Raw genomic sequence first — 13,812 nt, forward strand, 5'->3', positions numbered from 1 at the left:
CAGCATGTGCCACACTCCTATCACACAGTGTAAAAAAACTTGCCCCTCATGTCTCCTTTGAACTTTCTCCTCTCATCTTAAATACATACTCCTTAGTATTAGACATTTCAACTCTAGGAAAAAAAGATTCTGACTGTCAACCCTATCTATGTATCTCATAACTTTATAGATTTCAAACAAGCCTCCCCTCAGCTTCCGCCACTCCAGAGAAAACAACTGGAGGCAACGTCCTGATCAACCTCTTCTGCCCTCTCTCCAAAGCCTTTACATCCTTACTGTAATGTGGCGACCAGAATTGAACACAATACTCTAAGTGCGGCCTAATCAAAGTCTCAAAGCTGCAACATGACATCCTGACTCTTGTACTCAATTCCCTGACCAATCTTTACTACCTTCTCTACTACCCTATCTACTTGCTGGGCCACTTTCAGGTCGCTCCGAACTTGAACCCCAAGATCCCTCTGTACGTCAATGCTGTTCAGAGTCCTGCCATTAACTTCATATTTTTCCTTAATACTTTGATCTCCTGAAGTGCAGCACCTCACACTTACCCGGAGTAACTTCCATCTGCCAAGTACCATATTAATCTTTTTAAATGTTATTTTATCTTGCAATGTCAGCAATATTGGCAACATTAGCATCTGTTGCTCACCCTGAAGTGTCCTTGAATTGACTCTTTCGCTCGGCCATTTCAGGAGACAGTTAATCATCAACGTTACAGCTGCTGATCTGGGACTCACACATCAACCCAGACAAAGTAAAAATTATGGATTTCCTGCACTAAAAGACTTGAAATCGCTGAAAGTCAGTCTGGAATCCACATTATAAAAGGGATGTGATTGCACTGGAGAGGGCGCAGAGGAGATTAACCAGGGTGCTGCCTAGCCTGGAGAATACCAGTCTTGAAGAAAGATTGGATAAACTGGGGTTGTCTTCCTTAGAGCAGAGGAGATTGAGAACGGACGTGATTGAGATGGATAAAATTATGAGGAGCAGAGAGAGAGTATATACGAAGAACTGTTCCCCTTTCAAAGAAGGATCAATGTCTGGGGCATAGATTTAAGGCAAGGGGCAGAAGATTTCGAGATTTAAACCCAGAGAGTGGTGAGGAACTGAAACTGACTGTGTGCAAGGGTGGTGGAGGCAGAAACCCTCACAATATTTAAGTAGTTAGATGTGCAATGGTGATGTCTAGGTGTACAAGCACACAGACCAAGTGTTGGAAAGTGAGAGTCGAAAAGTTAGGTGGATGTTCTTGAGACATGACAGATCAAAGGGCTGTGTTGTACACCTGAAAGACTTAGTCACCTGGGGGTTTTAAGAGGAATAGTTTGAAGAGTTTCTCCAAACTTCATCTCTCACCCACTACAGGGAAACCCACTGAAATTCATTCCCCTCCTCCCTCCCTATATTAGCTGAGCTGAAATTCCAACTTTTGTAAGTGCTGCATGGAGTCAATTAAAACTCATCAGCTTTACTCTTGCAAAATATTTCATCCAATATTCGATAGGAAAATGACACTGAATCGTTCATAATTGGTAGAACACAGAACAGTACAGTACAGGAACAGGTTCTTTGGCCCATCATGTCGGTGCTGATCATGATGCCGTTCAAATAAGGCTTTACAATATTAGTGAAAAGTAAGGATGACTTAGACTTATACATGTATTTATAAAGTGTCTTGCCAAATGACTCCCAAATGTTTTAAAGCATGTTAAAGTGCAGTCACTGTTGTAATGTAGGAAACACAAATGCGCAGTTTGCCCACAACTAGCTCTCAAAATCTAAATTTTGAGATGTTGCTTGTGGCATAAATATTGGCATTTATTGTGGGATAGATGCTGAGGAACTCCGCTGCTCTCCTTGAAAGTCATACCTTGGGACTTTTACACACATTGATTCGACAGTGCCTCGGTACAATGGAGGATTTGAGTTATGAGGAGAGGCTGGATAGACTGGGTCATTTTTCACTGATGTATGGAAGGTTGAGAAGTGACCTTATAGAGGTTTATAAAATCATGAGGGGCTTGAAAAGGTGAGTGTCAAGTGGTTTTTCCCGAGGGATTTCAAGACCAGGGAGCATATTTTTAAAGTAAGGGGAAATTTAAAACAGATTATTTTTTTTTTACACGGAGAGTGTTTCCTGTGTGGAATGAACTTCCAGAGGATGTGGTGAATGCGGGTACAGTTACAACATTTAAAAGACACTTAGATAAATACACGAAGAAGAAATGTTTGGAGGGATATGGACCAAGCGCAGGCAGGTGGTACTAGTTCAGTTTGGGATTATGGTCGGCGTGGACTGGTTGAGACAAAAGGGTCTGATTCTGTGCTGTTTGACTCCATGACATAGAGTGTTGTAATTGCTATCACGAAAGTGCTCTCCCACTATCACCTTAAGCCCATCTGGCTTCATTCCCAAGAATTCAGTGTAGAAATGCAGCGTCACATATTGGACTTTTTACATTCTGATATAAAAAGCACGCCTGAATACATTTCAAGAAATCTTCCTCCTCTAAACCCTTTAACACACTGACTATCGGAAATAATGTTGGACGAGGTGAAATCCCCTAATATTTTTATACACACTTCAGTGAATTGTCTACATCTCTGTTTCTCTATTGCTCGTGTTTGGGGTCTATACTATTCTCACAGCAGGGCGACTGCCCCCTGCTCCAAAGCTCTGTCCACAAAGTTTCACTTGAAAAACCTTCCAAGATATTGTCTCCCTTTACAGCAGTAAATTATTCCTTAATTAATAATTCAACACAATCACACATTTTACACGCTTTTCTGTCCAGCCTGAAGAGGCTATACTTGGGAATGTTCAGTTGCCAGTCAGTCCTGTCCCTCCTTTTCTCCAGTCCCAATTGGGTCCTCTCCTAAACACCTGTCCTCAACGTCAATGATTGTGTCTGTGTTGCTTCCTACTTGCATTCCGAACTTCTAAAATTAGTCAACTGTACTTCCAATTTCCATCCTTCTCTCAACTTCACCTGATCCATTTCGGACTCTTCCTTTCTTCAACTGCCATGCCTCAATTTCTAGGGAAACGGTCGACTAATATTCATCGCACGGTCACCGACTCTGTTACCTCGAATACACTTCCTCACAGAGCCAGCTTTTTGGAAGGATTCAACACCTCCATTCTATCCGCCATCATTATTCATACGATGCTACCTTCCACAATGGTGTTTCCAACATGCATTCATTCTTTTGTCTTCAACCAACAATTCTCAGGGGAAAAGAACAGGAAATGACATCACCGGAAATGATGTCACCGACCCAAGGAAACCCAAACACATAAATAAAAAGTGGGCCATACCACCAGTGCTTCATCTAGAGGCTCAATGATGATGTTACCTAATATGGTGACAAAACATTTGAAAATGAACCTTCTAGCTCAGTGAGTAAACGTATATCCAGCACCTCAACCTGAGCTACAAATCTGCTCAAAACTCGCTAACTATTCTTTGTGCTTCTTCACTACAACCATTACCACTCAGAAACAGACCCTTTGGTCCAAAACGTCCATGCTTAACAGACATCCCAATCAGACTGAGCTCCATTTGCCAGCATTTGGTCCATATCCCTCTAGACCCTTCCTAGATGCCTTTTAGATGTTATAATTCAACCCATCTCCTCTGGCAGCTTGTTCCATAACACATTGCCCTCAGCATGAAAAAGGTGCCCCTCAGGTGCTTTTAAAATCATGCTACTCTCACCTTAAACTGATGCCTTCTAGTTTTGGACTCCCCCATCCAACGAACAACACTTTGATTATTCACCCTATCTATGCCCCTCATCATTTTACAAACTTCTAGAAGGTCACCCCTCAGCCTCACTCTATAACTCAAACCCTCCAGTCCCATCAACATCCTTGTCAATCTTTTATGTTTAACAACATCCTTCCTATAGAAGGGTGAGAGACTTGTGCACAGTATTCGAAAGTGGCCTCACCAATGTACGCTATAGCGCAACAGGACATCCCAACTCGTAAGCCAATGCACTGACCAATAAAGGCAAGCATGCCAAACACCACCTTCACTATTCCTGCCTACCTGCAACACCACTTTCACAAAACTGTGCATCTGCACCCCTCGGTCTCCTTGTTTGGCAACACTCCCCAGGTCTTTACCAAAACTGTATAGGTCCAGCCCTAGTTTGCCTTACCTAAATGCAACACCCCACATTTATCCCCCTTTGCCTTTTGTTTCGTAACACATTTATGTCTAATATCCTTCTCCATGACACCTTCGTATTTAATCACTCCCTCCTGCGAACCTCTCCATAAAGTTCCCTTTATAAATTAATTTATTCATGGGAGGGTTTTTACAACAATTGACTACGGTTTCATTGTCTTTTTAGGTTAGATTTTAACTCTAAACTTGAACCAAATAGTCTACTCATCTGCCAAGGTGGGATTCAAATCCGCATCAGTTTATTTTTATTTCATTTGTGGGACATGGTGTTACTGGCTGGCCAGCAGTTATTGCCTGTGCCTAGTTGCCCTTGAGGTGATGCTGGTGAACAGCCTTCTCGAATCACCGCAATGCACATACTGGAGGCTGACCCACAATTCCAGGATTTTGATTCCGTGACAGGGGAGGATTGCTAGACCAGTGATGCTAGCATTATGCCACCACCTTTTATTGCATTTGCCCAATCCTTTCACTAAACCATTAATACAATTACCACCTCTCTTCGTTCCCGAAGAAGTCACATTGGACTTGAAACGTTAACACTATTGCTTTCTCCAAAAATGCTATTAAGGCTGCTTGCTCTAGCACTTCCTGTTTTGATACCAACTCGACAAAACTGTCCACCTGTAACGATAGGGCTGGAGTTGCTGTCTAGCGCCACACCCAAAGGAAAGCATTTCCCATCAAGAAGCATTCCACCTTCGCAATCCCAACATCATTTACACTCTTCAAACACTTTCTGATGCAGAGGCAAGTGAGCAAACAAGGCAGTCAACTTAATGCTAAAATCACAAATGAAGAACTCCGTGCAACTCAAGGTGACAGTAATTATTTATACATATTAATACATAGTTTCCTCAGTTTTCATATAGCATTCAAATTGCATACAATTTAAAATCTATATTTATAAACATGAACCTATCATTTTAACATTAAAGTTCATTTACAGAAACTACAATGTTAATAACCAACATCACTGTCCATCTTCATTAGTGGAATTGCTCGTCTATATATGTATATCAACCAATTAATTTTGCCCCTCATTTGAAAAAGGATCAATGTCTATGGAAAATTGCAGGGAGAAAATTACTGCTTAATACACAAAATGGCATCCAGAAATGGTTCAGTGTGCTTCATTTGTATATTTATAAAGCCATGGTTATGCAGGAGCTTCCTGCACTGTGACTCACTCCTTTCTCTTCTGTTGCTCTGCACCAACGTGCTGAGGGCCTGCAGCACTGCTCTGCTGGACCTGGTCTTCTGGTCATACAGCACATGCTCAACCAGTAGAAGACCACATCCTAAAAAAAACCAGAACAACTTAACTCAACAGTTAAACTTACAGAACGATTTGATCAATCAGAAAACTTTCAGAACACTTCAACCAACAAAAACAAAATCACATTGCAACACGTGAAGAAAATAATTTCATAAGCAAAGATACTTTAAAATGTATGAGCGATAAACAGAATGAGAACAGAATAATGTAACGATTTTCCAATGAATGAGATGTATAGGAAAAAGACAAAATAATCAAAGTAGGTGAAAATGAAGAAGATGGCAGTACAGTGGCAGCTAGTAATCTAGATCAGTGTTTCTCAACCTTGCCGTATTCAACGCCCCCTTCTTATCCTTGAAATCATGCAACATCCTCAAATCACCAAAGTCTGTTCTTGCACATATAACTGCAATATACTGCAGTGCTGAAAACGGAAATATGTTTTATATACAACAAAAAATAAATGTTATCATTCGTGTTATGCAACTATCCATCTGCACACAACAATGTCCTTCAAGGTCACGGCAGTCTTCCAAGTGATTGGTAAGCTCTCTACAAAGTCGTTCAGTGCCCCCTTTGACTTCAACGCCCACTGAAGGAATGCAAACACCCCTCAGGGGGCACTTCCACCCTCATTGAGAAACACTGATCTAGATAGTCAACCAAATGCTCTGGAGACATGGCTCCAAAATTTAACTAGACATTGAATTTAAATTCAGTTAATACAATCTGGAATTGAAAACTGGCGTCAGTAGTGGTAACCGTTTACTATTGTTACTTGCCCTTTACGGAAGGAAGTCTGCCATTTTTATCCAGGTTGTGCTAAAGACGATCCGCTGCAATGTGGGTAACTTGTAACTACCCTTTGAAATAGACTAGCAAGCCATTAATTCCAAGGGCAATTAGGGATGGGCAACAAATGCTGACAATGCCAGCAATGGCCATGTAACATCAGAGAATAAAGAATCAGGTTAAAAATGTGGCTGTTCGGTAAAGTCAGAGAGACAGAGATTAAGTAATGATTTAAGGAATATTCAGGGTATGAAATTACTAAGGGAAACAATTGAAATAGTAAGTATAAGTGGGGCGGCACGGTGGCTCAGTGGTTAGCACTGCTGCCTCACAGCACCCAGACTCCCAGGTTCAATTCCAGCCTCGGGTGACTGTCTGTGTGGACTGTGCACATTCTCCCCGTGTCTGCGTGGACTGTACACATTCTCCCCGTGTCTGCGTGGTGCTCTGGTTTCATCCCACAGTCCAAAGATGCGCAGGTCAGGTGAATTGGCCATGGTAAATTGCCCATAATGTTAGGTGCATTAGTCAGAGGAAAATGGTTCTGGGTTGGTTACTCTTTGGAGGGTCGGTGTGGACTGGTTGGGCCAAAGGACCTGTTTCACACTGTAGGGAATCTAATCTGTAATGCCAGAAGTGAGTCCATAAATGCTTTCCTAGAATCTCTACAGTGTAGAAATAGGCTATTCAGCCCAACCGACTCTCCAAAGAGCATTCCCTTCCCTACTCTATCCCTGTAACCTTGCATTGCCCATGGTTAATTTCCCACCTAACCTACACATCCCTGGACACTATGGGAAATTTAACATGGTCAATTTGCACTTCTTTGGACTGTGGGAGGAAGCCCGCACAGACATGGGGAGAACTTGCAAATTGCACACAGACTGAAGCTGGAATTGAATGCTATGAGGCAGCAGTGCTAACCATTAAGCCACCCTTGTAGGAGGTAGGAGCAGGTAGGCAGAACCCAGACAGTACGTACTTCAGAGGAGACTCAATGATCTGGTAAACCTTTCCATGCTGTGCAAAAGGATTGTACATAATGTCACTTTTAAAAAAAAGTTTCTATAATATACCACCATTTTGAACCAACTTTAAAATATAATTTTTGTCCTGGATTTGGAATGCAATGACTGAATCCATTACAAGAACATGTCAATGAATCATTTCATTGTTCAGAATTTGAGTATTGCTGAAATAAGACATGTCAAAATACTTCATCGTGTACTCATCAGAACATTTCAAAAAATACAAATTCAAGAGAAGAAAAAACAGAATTTACAATGAAAGGGAGGAAAATGATAATTGGCTGGCTCTGATTGGTTGAGGCATTTCCATGGTGAACGTACTCATTAATGCCGACTGACAGTTAACAGCCAGGTTTTGATTAAACTTTAAATCAAGTAGTTTGACTGTGACTAGGCAGAGCATTGCCCGATGAAATGAGACAGCGAATGTCTGACATCTATTCTGTGGAGCATAACTGTTGGTTTTCCACCTGAATTTGGATTATTGCAAAATGTCTTTTTGAGAATAAGGTGAAAAGGTTCAACAAAATGTGCTTATGTATAGAGTCTGCAATGACTCAAATCTCTGTCTTCAATAATTGAAAGTAAGTTCAATTTCCCGCAAAGCGGTAGATCTGTGAATGAACAGGGATGGAGGTAAGGTATGGTAGCATAGCAGTTAATTCATTAGACAATGAATCTTGTGCTTTGGGCTAATGATTTGGAGAAAGGTTCAAATCCAACCATGGTAGCTGAAGAATTTAAATTTGGTTAATAAAGCTGAAATTTAAAAAAACTCCCGTCCAAACTGTTGACACCAAAACTACATCTGTTTGACAAATGTTTGTCTGGCTTAGACATAACAGTCAACAATCTCTTTCTTTGCCGCAGAGACTATGAATAATTTAAACAAACTGACCTTCACGAAAACAAAAGCAGGAGCTACTCGTTAAAAAAAAGTACATCATAAGCAGCGGGAATATTTGCAAAAATGAAGGACTTTGGTTTATAGGAAAAACCAATTCGCTGAGTTCATTTTCTTTGGAACAGAGAAGAATAGGGCGGGGGGGTGGAAGGTTTAATAAGGGGTACTTACAATAATGAGGGCCATTTACAGAGTAGAAAGGAAGAAGAGTTTCAATAACTAGGAACACAATTTTAAAGTGAATGGGAAAAAGATCTGATGGGAGCTTCAGAGAAAATACTTCCATTGTCTGGAAGCCAGGAATTCACTAGCTGAGTGAATAGCAGAGACAGAAAATCTAATTATATTTGATATTTTAAAAACAAACTTTGGACTTAGACTGCTGCAATTTACAGAGCTATGAATTAAGAATAGGGAAATGCTATTTGAGTGGATGGCACAAGCATGATGAATTGAATGGTCTCCCTTTTGTGCCAGATTTTATACATTTTATTTTTCAGTACTCTCAAAACAACATTCAATGGTCTTACTTTTTCCAAAATAAAACCTCCTTTTACTTTATGAAGCATGTACACACTTTGAGTTCCAACCTTGGTGCTGCAACAAGATACTTTGGACAGTATATTGTAAACTGAAACTTTCAGACTAACTTTTAATCAGGGAATGCTACTGTGTAGAAAAAAGGCCATTCAACCCATCATATTTATGTTGGCTGTTTCCGTGATGCAGATCAGCTAGCTCTCCTCCTCCACTGTTTTCCCAGTTGTCCCTGAATACTTTTCGCTTCAAATATAGATCCACTTTTCTGTTGAAAACCACAAGTGACTCTGCGCTCACCAAGAGGTCAGGCAATACATTCCAGATCCGAATCATTTGTTAAGTCTTTCCTCATTTTCTTGCTGAATCTTAGCTGACTCATTTTAAATGAGTGTCCTCAGCAACAACAGTGAAGTACCTCCATGACAGGATGGTGCATGGTTCAGAAGAGAATGTGGGCCAGCGGTGTTCTCCCTGTGTCAGCAGCCTGTTGCTCTAGGTGGTAAAGATGGCATTGTCAAAGAACCCTTGGCAAGGGGTCGGTAAGAGACATTGAAGTATTCAATCAGCCATGAAGACAGGCTCAACAGGGTGAATGTCCTACTCCTGTTCGTCTGTTCTAAGTTGCGGCAATGCAGATGGCTTGCACTGCAGCCAGTGTGCCAGTGGTGCTGCGAATAAATAGGCTCTAATCAACTTCACTGACGGAAAAATAAAAGGATAACTGGGAAGGTGCAAGGGTCAGCTCACTCGATACCCTTACTGCCAATTGCTTTATAAAAGATTCAAATGTAGGCAGAGTATTTTCTCAAGAGGATGGAAGAATAAAAACAAAAAACTATGCTGTAGAGGATATACAGGTTTCTATTACCTGGCTTGCACTTCTCAGAGAGTTTTCTTAAGATGAGGTCAAATTCGTCTTCATTCCAGTAATGGAGAATATTTGAGAGAATGTAAAGATCTGCCTCTGGCAGATCATCTTTGAAGATGTCTCCTTTAAATAAACAGAACAAACTGGGTCAGCCAAAATGTTACTTGGCCTGCCCGGTATTTCCAGCAGCTGCTGTTGTTACTTCAGAATTCCAATGTTCACAGTATCTTGTTTTTGTTCTATATTGAAATAGAATTTTACTATGCAAACCTAGAACTCACCGTCCCCTGACCTAGGGGAAAAAAATCTAACAAATGACCGAGGACAGCTTCTGGTCTTTGCAAAACCACAGGTTTGGCAGCAGAGTTACTGTATATACTCAAGTAATAGTTGAATTTTTTCGACTACTTTTTAAGGTTAAATTCATGGGGTTGACTATTACATGGATACTACCTTTGAGGGGCTGAAATTCATGCCCATCAAAATTCACACCGTACCATTAGCAAAAGCCCAATTGATCTCTAAACAAAAAAAAGAAATAAAAATGACTTATGGTAATTCTGAAAACCCGGAGCAAAACACAACAGCGAATGGACTAGAAGATCGGGAGCGAGGTGGAACAACCTGAAAGCTGGAGTGGGACGTGACGGCCGGCACACTGACTCATAAACATTAACCTGTTATCTGTAAAGAACTAGAGGTGATTTTTTACATGAGATATATGGAAAATTCCAGGTTATTTGGCCAAAAATAAGGGATCGACATTTACATGAGAGCCACTATTATTTGAGGATATAATGTAATTTTTTAGATTAGATTACTTACAGTATGGAAACAGGCCCTTCGGCCCAACAAGTCCACACTGACCCTCCGAAGAACAACCCATTCCCTTACATTTACCCCTTCACCTAACACTACAGGCAATTTAGCATGGCTAATTCACCTAACCTACACATTTTTGGACTGTGGGAGGAAACCCAGCAGACATGGGGAGAATGTGCAAACTCCACACAGACAGTTGCCTGAGGCGGGAATTGAACCCGGGTCTCTGGTGTTGTGAAGCAGCAGTGCTAACCTCTGTGCCACCAATTATGACGATTCAATTCCAAAGAGTCTAATTAGACTTGAAATGCCAAGTCTGTTTCCACAGTTACTGAGTTTGTCCAACACAATGTTTTAATTTCACATTTCCAGTATCCATTGCATTTCCCCTTTTGCAGGCCAATTTAATGTCTTACTGGAACTTACAGCTGCAGATGATGTCAAATACTGCAATCTACTTTTTTAAGACCTGGCTTAGTACCCATGACTTGCTTTTACTACATGCTCTCAACAAATGTAAGGGCCCTCCCTCTTTTTGTTTAGCACGACTTCAGAAGCCCTGTTATTAAAGTGTTTTCTTTTTTCACCGGTGCCTGCAGCACAAGAAGCCTCTTGCTGCCTTCCCAAGATGAACAGATACCAGCATTTTCACTTAATGAGCTTGGAGTGAGCCACCCGATTCTATGTTTACTTTCATGTTGATTATGAACTGTGACAATTTACACGTTGGCTTGGCCAGCCTTGATACACATGCTCGATAAATGGGTCCTCTGACAAATGAACTCTGTGGCTCAGCTGTAGTCTGCTGTTTCTAGATTTAATTCAAAACATAAGGTACAATTATCAACTCATTCCCAAAGTCTTCACTGAAGGAAGAAAATCAAAACTCCCAACACATTGCTGAAGGAATAAAATGAATATATATAAAGTGGATGGATAGGTTCAGACCTCACAGTACATTTGCTCAGTGTCTTGTACCTTTGGATCTTATATTGTCACTCAGGAATATCCTCTGGGTGCCAGATTTTAAGCAACATGTTTACATTAGATGGAAGTAGCATTGACCTTGGATTTGAATCATACACATTGACTTAATGGTTTTCCAACCCATGTGCCGAGCACACTTCAACACAGTGAGGTGCTGGACTCTGACCAGAATTAGTGGAATGGCACACCATAAAGTGAAAGCGGTGAGAGATCAGCCCAAAAAAACATAAAAGTTTTAAAACTTCATTATTTCTGGTGAGGGATTTGGCCCCTCTACTTTGAGCAGACAGGGTTGGTCAAATCTCTCACTATTCATGTTTATTTGAAAATCTTCTGGTCTCCTGTCAACACTTGTTCCTCAACCACTATTATCAAAAACAGTCAAATGGGTCAGACAGCCAATCAGTTTGCAAGAAAGGAATGTCGGGTTATAAAATTTGGGAGCAGGAATAGGCTATTTGGCCCTTCGAGTCTATTCTGTCACTCAATCAGATCATAGCTGCTCTAGTTATTGCCTCACCACCACTTTCACGTTTGCACCCATAACGCTAGACTCCCCTCCTATCAAATATTTACCTCAGACTTGAATAACTCAATGAGCCAAACTTTGGGGGAGGAATTCCATACTGAGCACGCTCTGGAAAAAAATTTGTCTGCATCTGTTTTCAGAGGGAGAGCTCTGATTTTTGGGCTATGTCCTCTAGTACTAATGTCCCCATGACAGAAAACAGGGCAATGAGGCTTTCGGTTTCATGTTGCTACTGTGCAGTAGTGACACAAGTGGTATTCGCCATTCACAGCATGTTACTGTCATGCCAAAGAGACATCACACAAGTGAATGGTTTGGTTTGGTGAATTTGAAAACTGGTGTGATGCTGACACGTAGGCTGAACATCTCAGATACTGACAAGTCACATCAAACTGCATGCCCCTTTTGCTGTTTGCAACTGGCCATTGCCAAAACCTTATTCAATTGAACTGCAATCATCTTCAATTCAGATGGCTGAACTTCTATCAAGGTTTATTTATTTATTTCTAAGATGTAAGCTAAACATGAGAAAAAAGGTTAAAGGCTGACATTTGAACCAACAATAAAACAAATGTAAGTAGTGTTGTTAATAGTTACCTTCTCGGAAACTAATTTGACATAGATTCTGGCCTTGCGGCTGGAAGCGCTTAATCCTTTCTAACATTTGTGGCTGAGCAAACACTACAAATGTCATATCTTGATATGCATTTGCCATTTCATACGATAAAGCTCCAGTGCATCCTGCAAGAAAAAAAAAGTCATTTCGGTCATAGTTGCTGACAATGTGCTTAATATCAAAATGAGCAAAGAGAAATCAACTTGCTTAGGATCTGTGTTATTATACTTTGCACTGACTGAAGATGCATCTATCAACCATTTGAAAAGATGCACCAGACTGGCTAAACATTATGGATGCTCACTTGATAATAGCACACTGAGGGGTAACCTAATACAGGTTTTTAAGTTTGTAAATATTTTGATACAGTGGATGGAGAGAGAATATTTCTTCTTCTATGGAAGAACCTAAAAGTTTACCAATAGAAGATCATCAAAAAAGTGTCCAGAATTGACATCATTACTCTGGTGAAAATCCAAAACTCATGACCACAAGACATGGTTAAAGCAAACAGTATTAATGCATTCAAGGAAAAGTAAGCTAAGAATATAACGGAGAAGGCAAAAGTGGTTTAAGAAGGTGAACTTAGATGAAGAAAAATGGAAACAGTCTTGATCTGACCACTAACACTGGCATGGACTGGCTGGGCCAAAAGGACTTGTTTCTGTACCATGCATCAGGGGATGTAGAGTCAGTGTGGATAGAGCTGAGAAATACTAAGGGTAAAAAGACCCTCTTGGGAGTTATCTACAGGCCCCCAACCAGTAATCTGGATGTCGGACCTAAGTTAAATCAGGAGCTGAAATTGGCCTGTCACAAAGATATTACTATAGTGGTTATGGGGGATTTCAACATGCAGGTAGACTGGGAGAATCAGGATGGTATTGGACCTCAAGTAAGAGACTTTGTGGAGTGTCTCAGAGATGGATTCTTAGAGCAGCTGGTGCTGGAGCCTACCAGGGAGAAGGCAATTCTGGATCTGGTATTGTGCAACGAACCAGAATTGGTCAGGGACCTCGAAGTGAAGGAGCCATTGGGAAGTAGTGACCATAATACAATAAACTTCAATCTGCAATTTGAGAGGGAGAGGGTACAATCGGAAGTGACAATATTTCTATTGAATAAAGGGAAACTATGGAGCTATGAGGGAGGAGCTAGCCAAAGTTCAATGGTGCAATACCTTAGCAGGGATGACAGTGGAGGAACAATGGCGGATATTTCCGTGTATAATGCAGAAGTTGCAGG

At 40.9% G+C, this 13,812-nt stretch overlaps 1 protein-coding gene across 4 annotated transcripts in view; it reads right to left on the reverse strand.

Annotated features, from left to right (window-relative positions):
* Nucleotides 1-5,009: 5,009 nt before the first annotated feature.
* asmtl (acetylserotonin O-methyltransferase-like) overlaps nt 5,010-13,812 on the reverse strand; it is a 46,148-nt gene continuing 37,345 nt past the window's right edge. For 3 of the 4 annotated variants that reach the window (XM_043692350.1, XM_043692351.1, XM_043692349.1), the window contains 3 exons: nt 12,549-12,692; nt 9,614-9,736; nt 5,011-5,503 (listed from right to left, as the gene is read on the reverse strand). In XM_043692350.1, coding sequence (XP_043548285.1) covers nt 5,289-5,503; nt 9,614-9,736; nt 12,549-12,692 — 482 coding nt within the window. In that variant the 3' untranslated portion in view covers nt 5,011-5,288. Of the gene's footprint in view, nt 5,504-9,613; nt 9,737-12,548; nt 12,693-13,812 lie in introns of all 4 variants that reach the window. The other variant, XM_043692348.1, reaches the window with a different exon arrangement.

The sequence above is a fragment of the Chiloscyllium plagiosum genome, chromosome 6, assembly GCF_004010195.1.
Source record: "Chiloscyllium plagiosum isolate BGI_BamShark_2017 chromosome 6, ASM401019v2, whole genome shotgun sequence".
Classification (NCBI taxonomy): Eukaryota; Metazoa; Chordata; class Chondrichthyes; order Orectolobiformes; family Hemiscylliidae; genus Chiloscyllium; species Chiloscyllium plagiosum.